Genomic DNA, 21582 nt, shown 5'->3' with positions numbered 1-21582 from the left:
TACTAAATTATTAAGTAAACTGGCGGCCCCCCGTCCTGGCTTCGCACAAGACTCACTAAATGGAATACCGTAGTGTATTGACATGTAATGTGAAACGATTTCAGTTAAAAATTTTACATCTATTTTTGACACTTCTCAGAACAAAATCTTCTTATTAATAATATATTTGTTTGGAATCCATACAGTTTATTTGGTCAAATAATAAGCTGTAAAAAATAAAAAAAATAAAATATAACTATGCTGAAAAGTACTGTGCATTCCTTATGCCATAAAATAATCGTTAGCCCTAAAGGGCCATTGATTTCCAGTTTTTTCCGTAGAATCTACAAAAAGGGCTATTTTTTAAAGCTTTTAAGGATTTAAAACTCCCAAAAAGTATATATCACAAAAAAAATTATTTTCTCTTATCTCACAACTTTATTATTAAAGCAACAAAGTCCTGCAACTTAATCTCTATATTTTTTTCGCCACAAAAATACAAATACATATTCTACTTATTTAAAAATCTGAGAGATTTAAAAGACAACTGTGAAAGTGCTGATTAACAGCCTGATTTTTCACGCAATGGATTCCATATTAGTCAATTTTAACGTTGCTGTTTTAATCTCAACAAATATTTTGCGTCAGTTTCTTGACGCTTAAAATTGTATTCATTAGATGCAGAAAACTTTTCTCTTTTAATTCACCTTCTTGCGACTTTTGTTATGGTCAAGACCTTTGTGAGCCCTAAAGGCTGTTTTTTGTCAACTTTATTAAGTTCTAATATATTTTTGGCATGGTAGTTCGACGTCCGATAACCCTAAAAAGGACCAGTAAGTTTCTTAAGTAAACTCTTGTTTGACTGAAGTTTAAGCAAACGTAAATGCCTAGATATCTCAGGATGATATTCTCTGGCCTGCTGTTAAGCCCCCAGACTGATCGGAAAAAAAATTACAAAATCCGAAGCTTTGGAGCTAGTTGTAGATATCTTTCCCAATGGCTCCTGGTACAACGTCAAAAACGTTGTTGTCTAAAGCACCTTTTTTTTGCATACTCAGTTGTTTTGGTGACTAAGGTGGGGAGATTGGTTCGTGATGCTCTCTTGTTAGAGACTGTCCCGTTGGTTCAAGTTTTTTTTTCTTCACAGCTGTTAGATTTGCCCAGCGCAGACCTCAGAGAGGATCGGTGATTCCTGGTTGAATGCTTAGAGTCGACAGGGTAATATATGGTCCTCAGTCAACGGAGTTCCCAGCCTTGCGAGGAACAACTCCGCTCGTGACGTCTGCCAGTGAAAGACCCAAAAATGGTGGGAAACATGTAATTGTATGCAAGGTAGTTTAACGTTTGGTGGCCCTAAAAATAATCGTTGAGATTGATGCTTAAGTAGGAAACGTGAATACTTATGATGGCCCTGAAAATAACCAGTAGTGATACTTCTAGCCATTCCTTATTAATATTATTGATGATGGAAAGCTGGTTGTGCGGGTAGCTTGACTCTTACCCTCAAAGTCTCTGTGTACAGAGACTGTGATGGAGGGAGGTACACCGCTGACCAAAGAATATCTCGTGTTCAGGTCGTTCCCCGGATAACCAACTACTCATCGTTAGTCGGGAAAGAGGGCCTAAAGAATACCTTCTCTGTGGGTATGCCGTTCGGACGACTACTGAGAAGGAAGCCGTTGTGGCTGCCTGTGGTCCTTAGGGCTGTCTTCCCTGGCTTGCATTTGTAGTATAAAGATCTGACGGTACCAGGCCAGATAGTGGAACAGCCAAATAATTTTGAAGTGTTGGAGCAGGTTGTGCTCTGGCTAGATACGTCTCCTGGTATTCTACCAGAGACGGTATCGGTTAGAATTTTTTTTATTGGTGGCACTCACGAATCTTGGAGGCTTAGGACTGAAGTAGACCTAGGTCTTTTGCCCATTAGAGAAGTGTGTTATCGGTAACCGGGATATCCAGCTGCACGACTTACATCAATCTTCTCGATGCAGCTCGATGTACTGCCGGTAGTCGACTGCCAAAGATTCCGGGATGCTCCAGCATGTTATAACCACACTTGTTCAATTTGGTTGCAGGTAGCTTCAGTTTCATGTCGACGCCATCTATTGGATCCTACTGAACTAACGTGAAAAGCTGGCGTATTTTTAAAAAACTTTAAGCTTATTTATTGCTATCGTTATTAACTTTTTCAAGATAAGAACTATACTAAAACTATTTAGAAAGTATCAAGAATCAACATGCAAAATTTCAGCCAGATCGGTTGAGTAGTTTTCGCAGATAGCGATTACAACGGTTTTTGCGACTTTCCTTTATATATTAGTAAGATAAATTTTAAATAACGTGACCCAATGCACTTCTCAATCGATGAATAAATGAACTAAAAAATATGTGACCCAGTGCGTTATTTGATCAACAAATAAATAACTAATAACCACGTGACCCAGCACGATTTTTAGTCAATGAACACATAAATCTTAAATCCCACGACCAAGCGCTCTTCTTAGTTAATAAATGAATGAAATAATAATTACGTAAGCTGGCGTGTTTTTTAGATTTAAACTAAATAAATTAATAACCAGGTGTCATAGTTCGCTACTTTGTTAATAACTAAATAAATTAATAACCACGTGACGTAGGGCGCTGGATAATGTGGCTAGTAATTTAATTATTTATCGTCGCGCTCTGGGCAGCTTGGTAATTAATTTATTAAGACACTAAGTAAGAAGCATGCTGAGTCACGTAGCATTTAATTTGATTATTCTTCAACTTTGAAGCACACTGGGTCATGTGATTATTAGTTTATTAATTTATTAATTAAGTAGCGAGCTAAGTCACGTGGTTTTCAGTTTATTTGTTTCTTAATTAGGTTCCCCACTGGGTCCAGTAGTTTTTAATTTATTTTTTTATAAACTAAGAAGCGTACTGGGTCTAACGTTTAATGATTCGATTGTTTATTATACATATTGCCCACTGGGTCACAAGGTCATAAGTTTGTTTATTTATTTACTAAGAAACGGGCAAGAACCCTGGTAGATCACAAGGTTAAAAGTTTACTTTTTTAATAATTAATTAGGCCACTAAGTCATGTGGTTTTATGTTTATTTATTTATTAACCAAGTAGCAAACTTACAAGGTTATGTGGTTATTAGTTTCCTTGTTTATTAACTTAAAACTGCCCTCAGTCACGTGGTTTAGGATTTATTTATTTATTAAATAAGAGGTGCACTGGATCACGTGGTTTAAGGTTTATTTATTTATCAATTTAGGAGTATATTGGGTTACGTAACGTTGGTTTTTTGCACTTTTTTCTATGTAGCTGATTTAAATTACGCGCCATTCATATTGTATTGCTCGTGGTACCGTGATGGTCTCGTTATAGGTTTTCTGTCACAGTTTAGAGCACTGCAGTCTCAACACTACGTATTATGTGTACCTGCACATGCAGTCATGGTACAAAGCTTCATTACACGTATAGTACACTAACTACACATGTAGTACATTAACTACCAGTGTATTGAGGTTGACTACACTTTTGTTAAGTGCAGTATCATCTTTGCTTCGCAGTCTTTGTTCAAACTTTTGATACTCATCAATTTACAAATATGTAACTGGTGACTGCAGTACCACCAGAAGTAGACACGTTAGTTTTGATTCGAGGTTGGGGTATATGAGTTTTACCACGGGTCTAAAATAACGGTTTTTTTTTTTTACACTTGTACGCGAAAAATCAATTGTGCGCAAAAAAAGCTAGTTTGACAGATTTTTCCATACTCCAGCATCTGAACGCTTTTTATTCATTGTTTGAACAATTTTGTTTGCACGTTGCCCATTTATAGCTCATTTAGTTTATGTTTAAGCGTGCAACTGAATTGACAAAAAGTTAATACGTTTTTTAGTAACCGGATTTCAGATTTACAGAGCTGTAACTCTCTAATAAAAAGAGAAAAGTTCAGAAGCCAATTAGACTAGAGTAGCAGTAAAAGAGTATGTACAGGCCAGCAATTCTTATTATTGTTGACATCTCAAAGCCTATATGTATGTACTGTTTGCCCTAGTACGTTGTACGTTAGTACTTTGTTTACGAGTGCTGGTTTAACTGATGAAACAAGCAAAATTGTTGATAGCCTTTTGTAAATTTTTTACAGAGTGGGTGTTTGTGTATACCCTCAGCATTAACTTTACTAAGAATACATTCTGACAGATTAATAATTATCAAAGTGAGAATCATTTTTTACAATTTTTGGAAAGTGCTGATTTTCGTTCTACATTTCTATTTCGATTACATGACTGAAGAATTAACTTATTTCATATGTAACAGGTCATTTTAACACCGTCGTTGCTAGAAAAATAAAGAACATTTATGAAAGAACACCTCGTCCTCTCAATGACATCAAGACTTTCATCCAAGCATCAAGAAAAGCTCGAATTATATATATATATATATATATATATATATATATATATATATGTACAAAGTTCTAAATCTACAAGCAGTGAACGTAACTTATTGCCTTAGAAAAATTATTTAAGGCCTGTTAAAAATACAGTGCCTGTAAAGAATGAGTTCTGATTTAAAAGTCTCACTACAGGGAGCTTTCTATAATTTTTTAACGAAAGGCATCTTTGTGAGTGCTTCATCCTCAGGATTTCCAGTAGTGAAAGTATGTATAAATAGTACCTAAGAGTTCAACAATAATTTATATTATTCATAATATTAGATTTTTTGTAATTGCGTGTTATTTTTTAGCACGAAGTTCTTTATGTCGCGACTCGAGGGGCTGGAATTTTAAAACCGAGACATTTTTTGAAACTGAAGTGGTTTACCCGAAGTCTCTTCCTCTCAAGTTTCCCCCTTGCCCCGTCCCCCTCACCTACTGTTCTCTACACACTTCCCCTCCCCTCACTAGATATGTATATCTACCAACCGTGCCGTGTTACTCTTCTGCACACCTTTGCTACGAGCGCTGCTGACTATAGAAACCCGGTTTCTTGTACTTATCGTGTGGTTTTTAACTATAATATTCCATTTTTATATGCATTCACTAATGATACATTCAATTCATGATAAATTGTGTATTTGTTTTCTAAATAATACATCTAAGAAAAAAAAAAAAAAAAAAGTAATGAAATAAAATATGAAAAAATGTAATATAAAAATAAATTTTGATGAAATGAAATGAGTTATAAACAAAGAAATTAAATAAAGGAAATACAAAAGAATGAAAATAGATAGAAAAAAAAAAAAAAAAAATGAAATAAAGGAAATACAAAAAAATGAAGAAAAAAAAGTAATGAAATTATATATAAATAAAAAAAGGAATAAAATATGAAAAAATGTAATATAAAAATAAATTTTGATGAAATGAAATGAGTTATAAACAAAGAAATTAAATAAAGGAAGTACAAAAGAATGAAAATAGATAGAAAAAAAAAAAAAAAAATGAAATAAAGGAAATACAAAAAAATGAAGAAAAAAAAGTAATGAAATTATATATAAATAAAAAAAGGAATAAAATATGAAAAAAAAAAAAAAAAATGAAAAAAAGAAAATTAAATGAAATAAAATTAAACAAGAAATGAAAACAAAAAATTAAATGAACGAAAAAATGTAAAGGGAATTAAAACAACAAACCGGGGGAGATAAATGGGTCATGGGACCCACGGTAAGAACGGAGTTTTTTAAACGTGACATGAGTATAAAAACCCAATTTGTCAGGTAACAAGGGGGTCGCTAAACCGGTAGGAAGAACGAAGCTTTATAAACGTTAGTACTGCATTCATGTAGTTCACTAAACAAAAACTTGAAAAACGAATAAAAAAAAAGAATAGTTCAGTACTCACAATGGTTGAACTCCGTGAGAACGTCGTGCGTAAATACAGTACTCACGAAGTTCAACAATCGTGAGTACTAAACTATTCTTTTTTTTAATTTGTTTTTCAAGTTTTTGTTTAGTGAACTACATGAATGCAGTACTAACGTTTATAAAGCTTCGTTCTTCCTACGGGTCTAGCGACCCCCTTGTTACCTGACAAATTGGGTTTTTATACTTATGTCACGTTTAAAAAACTCCGTTCTTACCGTGGGTCTCATAACCCATTCATCTCCCCCGGTTTGTTGTTTTAATTCCCTTTATATTTTTTCGTTTATTTAATTTTTTGTTTTAATTTCTTGTTTAATTTTATTTCGTTTAATTTCTTTTTTTTTTTTTTTTTTTTTTTTTTTTTTCATATTTTATTTCTTTTTTTATTCATATTTAATTTCATAACTTTTTTTTCTTTATTTTTTTGTATTTCCTTTATTTTATTTTACTTTTTTTCTATCTATTTTCATCCTTTTATATTTCCTTTATTTCATTTCTTAGTTTATAACTCATTTCATTTCATCAAAATTTATTTTTATATTACATTTTTTTATATTTTATTTCATTACTTTTTTTTTTTTTTTTTTTTAGATGTATTATTTAGAAAACAAATACATAATTTATCATGAATTAAATGCATTATCAGTGAATGCATATAAAAATGGAATATTATAGTTACGAACCACACGATAAGTACAAGAAACCGAGTTTCTATAGTCAGCAGCGCTCGTAGCAGAGTGGGTAAGGTACTGGACTCATATGCAGGAGGTCGAGGGTTTAAGTATCTGAAGTGGAAAGTATTTTTTTTTTTTTTTTTTTTTAAAGAATTGTAAAAGAAAAAATTTCTAAGTTAAAGAAAAATTATTGTAAGAAAATGAAATTAAAATTTGTTTAAAAATTAATTGCTTGGGAGTGTGAGGGTGAATGGTGGGCAAAGGTGTGCAGAAGAGTAACACGGCACGGTTGGCAGATATACATATCTAGTGGGGGGAGGGGAAGTGTGTAGAGAACAGTAGGTGAGGGGGACGGGGCAAGGGGGAAACTTGAGAGGAAGAGACCTCGGGTAAACCACTTCCGTTTCAAAAAATCTCTCGGTTTTAAAATTCCAGCCCCCCGAGTCGCGACATAAAGAGCTTCGTTCTAAAAAATAACACGCAATTACAAAAAATCCAATATTATGATTAATGTAAATTATTGTTGAACTTTCAAGTACTATTTATACATACTTTTACCACTCCATCTTATATTTTTCATTCCCTTTTTTTGTTTTTGTCATTTTTCGTTTTTTTATATTTTATTTTGTTTCATTTTATTATTTTTTAATATTACATTCTATTTGTTTATATTTCATTTTATTTTATTATTATTTTTTTCATATTTCGTTTCTTTTTTTTTCATATTTAATTTCATTACTTTTTTTTTTTTTTTTATTTCTACAGGCAGATTCCTTTGACGGAATGTTACATATTTAACAAAGTTAATTTGACTATCAGTCGATTGATGTATCTTTATAGCTTCCTCATAACCGGCTGTAACCATTTTAATATTAGATACATTACGATAAAAATTCAAAATTATTTCCAAAACCTCTCCTAAAACATTAATTGTATTTAAATTGATCTATAGGTAGATACATGTGTTTAATAGTACATTAGTGTGTATTATTTCCTCTGTCTCTCTGTGTCTTTTCGGATATCTGTCCGTAGTTGCCCACGTGTGCAAGCTTCATTGGCTCTTTACTAAAATTAGATTAACATGGAGTTTAAATAAATACCATTGAAAAACCCCAAAAAAATTTTGAATTATATTTACTCTTTGATGTGTATTGTTGTTCTTTCTCATTTACGTAGTTTATATGTTGATGAATAAAAAAATATAAACATGATCAAATATTCACTCATTCCTAATCTACGATATTCACTGATAAAAATTAATACTCAAACATTATTTCTTTTTTCAAAATAAAAATATAAAATAAAGATTATTTAGGGTAAAAAAAATAAATACTTCATCATCATAAACAATCAAATATTACCAAGTTCGATACCGTATTCTTTAATGTTACACATTTGTTGGATGTCCTGAGATCCACACCTGATTTTGGTTTTAAAATTTACAAAATGCACTATCAATATCTTTCAACTCCAAACGTAAACTCAATCTTCAATAACTGATTTTTTCTTCCAGTCGTAATAAAAATTCAATCTTACCTACACGAAAGAAGGTTCTTTCTTTAATTAAGTTAATCTTTTATTAGTTTGAGAATTTGTTCATTCATTATGTACTGTAAAAATTGCTATAATAAAATTTGAATACGATTGTTCATTTAATATTTTTAAATCTACATCATCTGTTTATTTTCATTTTTACAATACATGATTTCACATCATACAGTTTCACAGTTTTACTTTTTACAGTTTCCTATTAAGAAGAATATTTAGAAAAATTTACTTTTAACGTTACTTTTAAAAAAGATCATTTTTTAATTTTAATGAGATAGTGATAAATATGAATGTTAAAAATTTATTGTTTGGATATTATTTAACTTCTGTCAATCATCATCACAGGAGAAATTAAAAAAAATCATTGATCAGTAAGTTTCTTTCCAAACAGTTTATTATTGTTGCACAAATCTTATCCAATTTCATTAACTATTTCTAGGGTTACTTAAGAAATATTAAGGCCTTATATCAAAAAATTAAATAAATTTTTTTAAAGTTTTTATTTTGTAAGTGCGAATTGCAGTTCCACAGGTGCCCTTTTAATATTGTCTAACTCAAATGGTAATTTATATGATAAATGACTTCTAATTAACTTAAAAAATTAGAGGGAGGAAATACCAGTACATGCCATCGACAAAATTTTTTCTATGCTTAAAAAAAATTATGAACTGATGTTTTATACAAAAAAATCCTCCTTACTACCTAAACCACCAATTAAAATTAATAATATTTATTCTTACACTACTATCGTTTGACATATCATACAATTTTTTGAATATTTTTTTTTTTTAAGTAAGGCTATCGTTTGTGTTATTGTTTGTTTGGTTACTAAAATTTAACGATGTAGGTAAAGTTAAATTTATATATCTTATTCTCCCACTTAAAGATCATGCCCTAACAAGTAAATAAATTTCTTTTTTTAAGTTCTATACTATCTTAAAAAATTACTTTCTTATTTTTCTATTTTTTCGTTTTAACACTCGAAATTTTCGTTTTTGAAAAGCTGTTTTGACTATTTTTTCAAAATGTGCGAAAGATTTTACTTTTAATCTAATAGTACAAAAAAAAATGTTTCATGTATTTTTTTTTATTGGTCTAAATAAAGCTATTACTGCTTATTATCATCGTTATTTTGAATCTCTAAATTGTATAATATGTATACGGTTATTGTTATCATCATACGTAAAAACAGTACCTATTATATAGTCATGTCAAAACGTTTTAAGGACGTTCATTACTAATTAAATTTTCTGAACGGTTTTGCTAAAAGATTAATTGATAATATGCTAAATGATGCATATAAAAAGATTTAAGATGATCTAGGGAAACTAGACGAGGTGGTCGTAACTCGTAACAACAACCAGGCCATATTTTCCGTAAATAATGAAACTGTTGCATACATGGGAGGAGATGCACATTACAATCAAGATATATTAGACCTGTTTAACTTGATAGAAAAATGTGCTGGGCAAATTCGACTTGTCCCTAAACAGCGCATCCAAAGAAAAGGCCCTAAAGATAGAAAATAAATTTGATTGATACCTCATCTGAAAATAAGAATAAATACTTAAAAGATAGAAAAATAAATTTAATTGATACCTCATAGAAAGATAAGAATAAAGACTTAAAAGATAGGAAAATAAATTTGATTGATACCTCATTTAAAGATAAGAATAAAGATTCAAGAGATAGAAAAATAAATTCAAGTAATACCTCATCTAAAGATAAGAACAAAGATTTAAGAGATAGAAAGAAAAATTTTACTGATACTTCAATTCATGACAAGGTTAAAGATTTGAAAAGCAAAAATACAGATTCAATTGATGGCCAATTTAAAGACTTGCAAAACAGGAAAGATAACCTAAAGAAAGAGCTAAATAGCTTACATAAAGAAATGACGCATGCAAATCATGAACTTAAGACAGAACTAATGGAAAGAACCAGTCAAAATATCAAACCTAAAGAAATTATAAACTCACGAAACAAAATTTCAGAAGCCTCAAAGAAAGACATCAAGGAGATCAGGAAGCTGATAGAACAGGAAAGGCATCAGCAGAGCTCCTGGATGTCGATGAGGTTTGAAGTTGTTACCTCACAACATAAGAAGGCCCTGGAAAAGAAAAGAGAAGAAAATGTGAGAGCTCAAGAGACGATTCGAGCTGAGTTTGAGCAGCATCTAGCCACTCAACAAAGAAAGATGGAGGCTCTTGAACGAGAACTGGCCAGGAGTCAAATACAAGAGGTAAATAAATTTACTACATCTACTTCAGGACCTAAATTATGTAAACGACTGACTAATCCAAACTCCGACTCCATTGATAATTCGCTGATGTTTGAACGCGCTGTGCCTAATGATAGTCTAAAGATAGAAGTCATTAATAAAGATAGCCTAGGGTGTTTTAATTATTCCCTCACTAATGCAACAAAACTAGAATTATTCTTAAAACAATTGCAGTCAGAACTAAAAAGTAAAAAATTGCTTCACACAAGTGATTCAAAACTAGAAGCCACTATGAATATTACTCAAGGAATAAATGGAAGAAGATAAAGAACAGGCTCTAAACGTAATACTAGGTAGGTTGTCCCTAGATTACCAAAACAAAGTATATCACATTACTGATCCATCAACAATAATACAAAAAATTAAAGATATGAAAAGGGGTGACATAAAAATGAGCGCATATCAAATACGTAACAAAATACATTCCGTTAGATTTAACCCCAAAAAGCAAAGTGCTACTACATTTTGTGAATTTTTTGATAGACTGGTAAGAGATTTTGAATTAGTTAGTAAAACTAACAGTTTCCTCGAAGATGAGAAAAGAGATAGTTTCTATCATGCGATTATCGATGGAGTACCAGACGTAAAAATAGCAGATTTTAACAGGCTGTTTGAAAGCGAGGATGGCTTATCTTTTAAGTACTTAAGACAATATATCCTGAAACAGGAGGCAGAAGGGTCACTTGCACGACCAACAACGGGTGCTGGACCGAGTCGAGGTGGGACCGGTGCTAGGCCAAGCCGAGGTGGGGCAGGCTCTCGACCAGCCACCAACTTAACTGCTGCTAACGCGGCCACCGCCAGCACTCTATGCTACGAGTGCAATGATAACGGGCACTATTTAAGGGACTGACCGAAAAAGGGGCAGAACCTTAGGCAGTGCTACACCTGCCAACGGTTCGTGCAGAACCTGCGAGAGCACATAAGAAGGTGCAGAGGTAATTCTAACAAAAGTAACGATTGGGATTTTAAACGCAACCCTGGTGGTGGTAACAATAAGAATAATTTTAAAGATAGCAATAAACGGAAACCTGAAAAACAGCATACAAATCATAACAACAAGAAAGCCAAGGTCGATAACAAGAAACAAGGCGAAGAAGGTAAAAATAATGTAGAAATACCTAGGTCTAATGCATGCAGTGGTTTGTTTGCTGTTAACCCCGAAACTTTGCTCTCTATGCGCATCGAGGAAACACGAAATAACGGCTGCAAGAAAGTTGATTTCGTAGCAGATTCAGGCGCCACAGAACACTTTGCTAATTCTAAACTCTATTTCAAAAATTTTAATAAATGTAAAAATAAATTAATCAAAAGCGCGAACAAAGATTCCTCCGCGGACTTCAGAGTGGAGGGAGAAGGGTGCGTTTCGGGTAAAAATAACCAAAACAAGATAGTCCTAGATAAAGTTGTATGCGCTAAGGTACTCGCTGGAAACTTGCTGTCGCTTCGCCGTTTTGCTGAAAGGGGCATGAGTATATACCTTGATAACACAAAGCTACATATATTTGATCCGCGTTCTAATAAGACTATAATTTCTGGTGTCTACAAGAGCCCTTACTGGATAGTAGAACTACTGCAAGATGGCCAGAGCACAAGTAATAATGAGAAGTGCAAAGAAATTATAGACTGCTTAATGGTAGAAAATCCCCCAAAAGCAAAGACTGAGAAGGTTCAGCAAGTCAGCACTAATGATAGGAGCTGCCCTGGAATCTCAAATAATGAATCGGAAAGAGCTGGTCCACACAGCTCTCATCAAAGTGAGTTTAAGAAAACAGTTAAAGATAGAAAAATCAATAATTGTGATGACCTTATAATTGGTGAGATTCCAGAAGCTCAAAGCCCAGAAAAGTACAGAACATTTGAAAGAAATAACAGAGCCATGCTTTGGCATGTAAGATTCGGACATGCCTCAGCAGAATATCTCAAGGCGCTACAAAAAAAATATCCGGACAATAAAGATGTGAATAAGGCCGTCTTCGACAGCTTCATTACAACATGCGAGGTGTGCCAAGTTGCTAAAATCAAGAGATTACCTTTCAGTAATAAAAGAGATAGGGCAACAAAACCACTCGAGATAGTTCATGCTGATACAATGGGACCGATCAGCCCAGATACTTATCCTAAAGGAGATAAATTTATAATCGTCTACACGGATGACTACTCAAGATTGACTATGGCATACTCAGTGAAAACAAAATGTGAAGCAGGACGTTGTTTGGACAATTTTGTGACAAGCGCACGAAACCTGTTGGGTTTTGATGCAAAGATATGCTATCTTCGAACTGATCAAGGCACGGAGTTTACAGGAGGCCAAACGGTAGAAGTTCTCCAGAGGTTAGGAGCAGAACTTCAGTTGGCCAGTCCAGATACCCCTCAGCACAATGGAGTCTCCGAACGGATGAATCGTACCTTGCAAAACAAGGTGCGAGCCTACATGTATGACTCTGGGCTCAGGGAGAACATGTGGGACTTAGCCCTGGGCAGTGCAGTATATGCCTAGAATCGGACACCTCACTGGTCTAACGATATGATAGCCCCTTTAAAAAAGTTTGCGCCCAATCTGAAGATAGACATAACCCAAATCAGAAGATTTGGCTGCGTCGCTTTTATCAAGATACAAAGGAACACTGGAACCAAATTCGGTCCACAAGGGATACGAGTCGTACTGGTTGGTTATACCCCCACTGGCTATTTTTTCTTAAGACCTAAAGATGGAAAACTTTATGAGAGTCGAGACGCAAAATTCCAAGAAAGACTCGTGTCCAGAGATAACTGGGGAAAGGACAAAATAGCAAACTGGGGAAACCTGAAGACAGATATCAAACAAGATGAATGGTTCGTTAAGTTTGATAAGACTAGCCCTAAAGAGTCATTGGAAACGGAGGGAGAACCAGTAGTCAAGAGAAAGCGCGGTCGGCCTAAGAAAGTTGGAGATCTTGGTCAAGAAAGCTCTAAGCAACCCACTAGAATAAATGATACGAGCTGGATTTGCAGGAGCCATCGACACAAACAAGTTGAATAAACTGCTTTAATCGAAGGGCGATGTTGACTGTTTGATTGCAGAAGTCAAAGATGCAATGTCACATGTCCTGATTGCTGGACTTAACAAAGATCCCGCAAACTACAAAGAAGCTGTTGCATCTCCAGATCGCGATAAATGGCTCAGAAAAATTGATAAAGAACTGGAATCAATGCGGAAAAACCAAGTGTGGAAACTCGTAGAAAGACCAACCGTGAACGATGAAGGTGGCAAGCCCAACATCATCGACTCTAGGTGGGTTTTGAAGAGAAAAATAGATAAAGATGGAAACACGAAGTTCAAAGCGAGGTTGGTGATTCGTGGCTTCAAAGATAGGAACAAGTACGATCTGCAAGAAACCTATGCCCCGGTGTCTGGGCTGGCCTTAGTAAGATCAGTAATATCAATAATAAATAGATACAATCTGGAGACTTGCCAACTTGATGTCAAGACAGCTTTCTTAAATGGATCTATCAAAGAAGAGATGTATATATGGAGATTCCTGAAGGCCTGCTTGATAATGACAGTTTCAGGTTTGTACATTGGAAAAAGCCCTTTATGGACTTAAGATCAGCCCAAAAAGATGGAGTGAGCGGTTTCGCGAGACTGCATCTAAATTGGGACTACGGTCACATACGAGCAAGCCCTGTATCTATACATGGAGAGAAGCTGATAACTTTCTAGTGCTGATCCTATACGTGGATGATATGATGATAGCCAGCAATTGTGTAGGCAAAATGAATGAAATTAAGACTGGTCTGCAATTGAGTTTGAGATGTCAGATCTTGCCGAGGTTGGCACATTTCTAGGCATCAAAGTGGAAAGAGATAGAAAACTTCATACAACTTCAATAACACAAACACCATACATAGATAAAATGTTAGAGAAATTTGGATTCAACGAGTCAAAACCCCAAAGAACACCAATGGTGACAAATCAAGTTTTGAATCGGCAGAGAAAAGATAGAGAAGAGTCTGAAGATGCTGGAGAGTTAAGCACAACGGTAACGAGAGAAAATTTGCCGTACAGAGAAGCAGTCGGTAGCCTGCTGTATTTAGCCAACACAATGAGACCAGACATTTCATACTCGGTGAATGTACTAAGTAGACATCAAATCGACCCAACTGAAGATGATTGGAAAATGGTCAAACGGGTATTTCGATATTTACAACACACAAGAACCCTAGGATTAACTTACAGAGACTGTAGAGATGGATTAGAAGCTTATTCAGATGCGAGTTTGGCAGACTGTAAAGGCTCAATAACAACAGGTGGATATCTCCTAAGGCTGTATGGGGATACAGTTGCTTGGAAAACAAGAAAGCAGAATTATTTTGCTATTTCAACCTGCGAAGCAGAATATGTGGCAATGTGCGACGCAAGTCAAGAATTGATAGGACTAGAGCACTCTATAAGTATTATATTGTCTCGCACTTTATTGCCCGCAGATCTATAATGTGACAACAAAGCCGCCGGAGCAAGTGCTAAGATAGATGGTGGCATAAGACTGAGACACATGACCGAGATAAAGGCTCACTACGTTAAGGAATGTTTATCCAGAGGAAAAATAATTGTTAAATGGATTCCATCCAAGGAACAACTAGCAGATATCTTTACAAATCCCCTGCCGTTTGAACTGCATGAAAAACTAACGAAAGAAATTTGAATGTTAATTAGCGTAAAATGCATGATAATTAAATTTGAATTTGAGATAATAAAATAAGTAAATTGATAATAGATAGATGATGGTAGACATGCTGATTAATGTATTTTCTGTGTATGTTTTAGCTCGTCGGAATCAACCACAATGAGTGACCCAGAAGCCCACGTGCTACACATCATTGGCTGATTAAAATTCATTTATATTCAGTGTTAATGTTCAAATATATCTTTTCTTTTCATTTTAATAAATTCAGGTACGAACGGGAGGGAGTGTTAGATGTATTGTTGGCACTCGTAACTGAATTATTACGCATGCGCAACAGCAAGAAGACGAGACGCAGTGACGCTGCACTTCAGCGTCAAGTAACTACGGTTTTGTTCACTCCCGCGCAGTTAGCCAGTATGTTAACACACGCATACTCTGTCTTCGCATTTCCTTTACAGTTTATCCTACCTTTTCTGTTCGTTTAGCTACTGTAATTAAGATAATAAAGTGTTAAGATAGTTAAACCTTAAGATAGTGTGAATAAACGTGTCCAAGTTTAATTCTATATTTCGAGTGTTGTATTTTTTTATTCGCCAAGTCACCTGCTCAAGCCCATACTGCTAACAATAATCAAAACAATGTTCCAAATCACGCGCACTTAAATCAGTTATCATGATTTGCAGGCTCCATAGCAGTAGTATCCTTATTATTTCTATTGGGATAAGTGGGTTAGATCTTAAACACTTTAAAAATCATGAGTGTGATTATTATATGTTGATTCATGTTTGTTGTAAGCATTGTATTTAATGTTAAGAATGTAACATAATTTTGTCCATCCATCTATTAATACAGATTTTTATAGATTCATATAGCATGTAGCAAACAAAAAATTTTAAATGGTACTTATGTTACTATTTTAGATATTAATATAAAAGACCTACTTCGAGTTTAAGTACTGGGGGATTTGAACGCAGAGTATGCAGAGGGGTGGAGCCCTTCTAATATGTATGTCTATGTATACATATATAAATATGACATATGTATTGCATACATATATAAATATACGTTTATAAATGCATATGAAAGATAAAAGGTGACTAATTCAGACATCACATGCTTTTCATACATGAACTAATAACATTAAAAAGTTATATGGACCAATGGACAATGCATGCATAGATATCATTTTGTTCTTATAATAACCATTAAATATTGTTGTTTTCCCCCGTGGTACAAGAAAACAAGGTAGATCAATAAGCCATACCCATTTCGGTATAGTTTGCACAGGAGCCTGTATGACGCTATAAAATGGTGCTGAATTCAAACCGTTGACTCCTTGAAATTAAGTCCTAAAAATCATTAACTTATCTAAAAAACTGAGAGAAATAATTTTTGTCTGTAAATGGAAATTTATAGTCGAAAAAAAGATTCATGAACTAGACACATTTGCGCGTAAGCCTGCAGCAGCAGACAGATACTGATTAAATGGTTACGTATAATGTTGAACATTTCACCAGCATTTTTTTTGCATCCTTTTAGTTGATTATTATTGACAGTATGTAGCTTCATTGTAAGAGAGCGCCTCCGGGTGCTTTAAAGTTGTGTAAGGATAGCACAAGAAAAATCACCAGACATAAAATTTTTCACGTTTCCAAGAGATAATGTCAATACTCGTTCATAGAATTAAAAAAATTACATACCTATAGTTAATTTAAAAAACAATATTAATAATGACATTTTTACGGATTTACTATTTTATAGTTAAAAAAAAATCATTTTTTAAGATTTAATTTTAGTGCCATATTATGACGTAATACAAGCTCTAGCTTGTTCTTCTGTACCATATTTTTGACCTAAAAATGTCTGCATAAGTCACCTTTGGTCAAGAAATATACACATGCGCGCGCGGATATGTGTATGTACATACATATATACCTACACATACATATTTAACTTTTACTTTGTACCTTATAACTTGCATATTATATACCATCTTGAAAAGACGGGCGGTGGCAAGGCTATTACAGTCTCCTACTTTTATCCGTTCATCAGTAACTTCTCTTCTATTTAACTCGGATAATGAGCAGATCTCCGAGTAACCAGAGTTATTCTTCAGGCAAGATAGCTGGTAAACTCGCGGATCTTCAGAATAGTACGAGCTTGAGGGGTCCCAAGGCATTGTCAAATTATCGAGCCCAAAACTAACATAGAAGTGTAGACATTTGTACTCAGTGGAGTAAGTCAACGACCCGGACGAAAAAAAGGCTACTTCAGATTTCTTCATGTTATTTTAAACGGCAAAATCTAAGTTGAGCTTTTTTTTGTCCAGGTCATCGAAGTAATCTAGGAATGTTTTGTACTACGGGTAAGGGCCATTACAAACCTGGGTACGTCCCTACACATTCTCACTGAGGTGTTTCGTAATACGTGTTAGGAGCAGTTTAAATCCAACTCTGTACTTACGAATCCTCATTAGCTCATATTCTGTTAAAACTGTATCCAATAGGTGATAACATGCATGACTTTATGACGTCACGTATACGAACTCTCATTGAAAACCGTTTACTAAATTTAACTGCATAAATTTATACATAATTATGACCCCTTACAGGCTTTGTACGAAATACGATCAAAACAAGTTTTTATATAATTAATTTATTTACGTGTTACGCGTTAGCTATAAATAATAAAACATATGTCACATTAAGTATGTTTAATAATATAATGTACTGATTTAGTATACTATGAAAAACTCTGTATAAATCACTCTCTAATACGTAATGGAAGCTATATATTTCTTGGAGAAAAGTCATCAAGACAACTCTGTAACTACACGCGATCAATACCACAGAGCCAGGAAATGTTTTGTTATAGACACGTAATAACTGCATTTAAAGATTATTGCTAGGTTAATTTTGACACATAAAAGAATATTATGTAAAAATTGCTGTTATAACCTCTTTAAACGCAATATTATATATCGATTTTTTAACCCACCTTTCTCTGTGGATCCGAATGTAATTAATAAATGTCTCTTTATTTTGTTAAAAATTTACCTTGCCATCGCCTGCTGGATTGATGAAAACTACGTAATGTCCACCGTGATTATCACCACTATGTACAAGAACAGCATGTAGTGTGTAATCAGCAGCAGGATCTTCTTTACTTGACTTCAAATACTGGCCCAAACTAATTTTCTCATAAAATTCAAATCTATAACAATTTTTAAATTATCTTATAAAGTATTAATTATGTAGACATCTTGAATTTAAAAAAATGTTTATTACCTGTCATTAAATTTAACAGAACAATCTGTAATCGGATCGTACTGAAATCGCATTAAATGCAAATGTAAAACAGGGGGAAAAGATGAAAACATAACCCCTTTTTCTGCTTCTTGAAGACCATGTTCTCCAGCATCATATTTGTTATCCCCATCCAAGATTTCTGAACTCACATAGTCATTAAAGGATTCGTAAACTGTAAAAAATTTACAACTGTTATTATCTCAACGAAAATAATCACACGATTATAAGAAGATATATGAATATTGATGCACAACTATTTGTCAGATTACGACTTAAAAAAAAAAAAATAAATAAAGGTAAAGTTTTTACTGTTATTATTAACGACTGACCCACAAGTCTAGTAGTGCTTACGTGTAATATTTACGTAAATTTTTTAATCCAGCATAACAAAGTTTGTTCTTATTTTAGTTTCCGAGAAACTGAATCGATGCCGATAACTCAGTTATTTATGTTTTACATGATGTTCTATACGTAGAGGGCTCCAATTCTGCCAGATATCAGAACTTTGTAAGTCTCTCTCTAAATTCTATTGAGGTAAATTAAAGTTCAAAACACTGATACTTGCTCAGGATAACAATTAGTTATATCAGTGTGTACCAAGAATATTTTTTATCTGCAGCAGAATTAGTTAATAAAATAATGTCTAGAGAGAAATAGAAGCTGCATTATAAAAAAACTTATTAGTTGTTTCTTTAAGTTATAAATCAAAAGCACTATGTACGTAGAGGTTTACTAAAGGGCCTATCTGTCATCCATACTATATCTGTTGAAACATCTTAGTGCTCCGTATTATAATATGCGAAGGTTCAATTGTTAATAATTTTTCCTACTCATAATGAAAGCATTGTAATGGATCGCGAGGCGAATATAAAAATAGCGTGTTGAAAATATTTGAAGGTGCTTATCTACTGTATACACATTTAATGAATCATTTTTGAGTTTTATTAAGAAAAATTTGGTCTTTTCGTAGGTAATTTTTTTTTTTTTTTTTTTTTTAGCAATTGAAGTTATACTTCTATAGACGCAGAAGGTACAACTTGCGCGCCCGAAGAGCGCGGTTGTTGTATGTTTCTGCCCGAGATAAGAACGACATTTCTTGTATCGAGGGTGGAAAGTGCAACTTTGTACCCGTGGGCACACTTTCCGCCCGCCAATCACTTTTCACCCTAGGGTGGGAACAAACTTCGGGCCCAACTGAGCCAGAATGTTTCTTCTTGCCCGTAGGCCCAAAGTAATTAGCGAGTGGAACGTATGCCGTAGGGCGCAAAGCACTGCACCCAAGGGGCTAAAATAATTGTATCAAATAAAGCTACACAAACTTATAATAGCAATAAGTTAAAAGAAATTGATTCATAAATGTTGAATGGTATTATGGTAAGGATTACTAAATTAAGGAAACTTTATAATAAGTACTCTTAAAATAATGAAACAAGTAGATAATAAGCTGGGATACTTCTAGTTGATAAGTTGATTGCTTATGCTCATAAATAGTTAAAAAATGAGTATAAAATTAAAGCCATGACAATAAAATTACATGAATTATTAAAAAGCTTCGTAAGACAGAACATATATTGTTGCATATAAACATTTATAACAGGTGACTTGTGCAAACTTTGTGTACGTTTATGATGTAAATTAATAACATTGGAACGTTACGCGAACTGTCCACATGAGTACGATTTTGTCTTCGTATTTACCCTTGCATTTTTTCCAAAACGTATGCATAAGCCACTTTTCATAAATACATATCTTTTTATATTGTATAGTTAAATGTGTGGGCATTCCACATAACCCCCTAGTGCCCCCACCGTCTCTATCCCACAAATGAGGAGAAGAAAATTCTTGTTATTTCTCTGTTATTTTTAATCAATGAATATTAGGTCAATCCTCCCCACACTTTGCTATTAACTTGTACCAAAATATTAAATCTGAAACATCAGCGATTTAAGCTATTAATCGCTGTATACTTATGGCACCCCAATTGTGCAAGTGTTAATCAATGATAGTAAAATTGAACTATTAGTGGTTGTTTAGATTCCCAACCTGAAGTATGTTCCTTAAATGTGAGAGCATAAAAACTCCTTGCATGTACTAAGTAACGTCTTGTAATCTTTTATGAAATACTCTAAAGTAACTAAAGATGTTAAACAGAGAGTTCAGTTGCGTTTTCCAGGCGTATGTAAGACTTAATTCAGCAATTAAGCTGCGTGTAAGATCGTGCCTTTCAAGCAAATGTAAGATTTAGTTTGGTGACCAAACTGTGTCAGAAAGGGCCAAGCAATCTAAACCACTGTAGACTTACCTAAAGAGTAAAATAAATAGGAAAAAAAAGAAAGGATCGCCGATTTAGGTTCTGACGTCAAAAGTAGCAGCTTGGATTACGTAATCGCTACAAAAATATTTGTGTAAAAAAAAAAAAAAAAAAAAAAATCGTTACGGACAAATGTGAAAAACCTTGTCCACTGACTCTCTGCACGGTTATGATTAAATTCTCCTTAACCCTCACCAACCTTTAAAAAGTTCCACATACTCGTACAAGGAAAGTTATGTATACCTCACGTACTTTGAGAATACATATTATTAACATTGAAAAATTTTCCTACGAGCTTTGCACGCCAACCCTTGTCTACAGGAAGTTTATCACAATATGTAAATGTTATGAGATTAATATATCTACATTTTCATGAAAATAAAGTAATTACACAAATGTTCAGATAAATAATGTGGACTTCAAATAAATCTAACGACAAATTATTTTTACAATTTTTTTCGTCAATAATTACACTTATCCTTATTAGGATTCAAAACTAAAAATATTCATGCAAATAGAAAGAAACAAAATTTAGGAACTGAACAATGTTGAAAAGAAATTTTTCATTATCAGGAGATACACGTATTGAAAAAAAAAGAATTAGAAGTATTCATGTAAATTGCAACATCAATAAATATCAGTACATTACATGATATTTTAATATGTTAAAATTTTGTTTAAAGTTTCAAAAGTAACAATTTAGAATAAGCAGAATTTTTTATATTACTTTTTCCAATTGAATTTGTCTTAATCTATTTAATTTGTTAGCAAAATTTGTTTTCAATTTAGAAGCGAATTTGAAAGTTTTGTACTGAAAGTGTTATTTAATGAAAATTATAGTCATAGATAATAATAACCTTAACATATTTAATAGTCGTTTTTTTATTACGTATTCGAAAAAATGTATTTATTAAAGACACACAAAATATTAAAAAAAGGAGGTACTGTGCAAG

General features: G+C 33.4%; 1 protein-coding gene across 5 annotated transcripts in view; it reads right to left on the bottom strand.

The window, feature by feature from the left end:
• Positions 1–21582, bottom strand: part of Usp7 (Ubiquitin-specific protease 7) — a 780393-nt gene that overhangs the window by 326047 nt on the left and 432764 nt on the right. For all 5 annotated transcript variants that reach the window (XM_089595056.1, XM_089595060.1, XM_089595061.1 and 2 more), the window contains 2 exons: positions 18298–18490; positions 18067–18223 (listed from right to left, as the gene is read on the bottom strand). In XM_089595056.1, coding sequence (XP_089451182.1) covers positions 18067–18223; positions 18298–18490 — 350 coding nt within the window. The remainder of the gene's footprint in view (positions 1–18066; positions 18224–18297; positions 18491–21582) is intronic.

This window comes from Copidosoma floridanum, unplaced genomic scaffold, assembly GCF_036245765.1.
Source record: "Copidosoma floridanum isolate Cflo_tuat_1 unplaced genomic scaffold, Cflo_Japanese_pri ptg000024l, whole genome shotgun sequence".
Taxonomy (NCBI): Eukaryota; Metazoa; Arthropoda; class Insecta; order Hymenoptera; family Encyrtidae; genus Copidosoma; species Copidosoma floridanum.
This window is presented reverse-complemented; position numbering and strand designations above follow the sequence as displayed.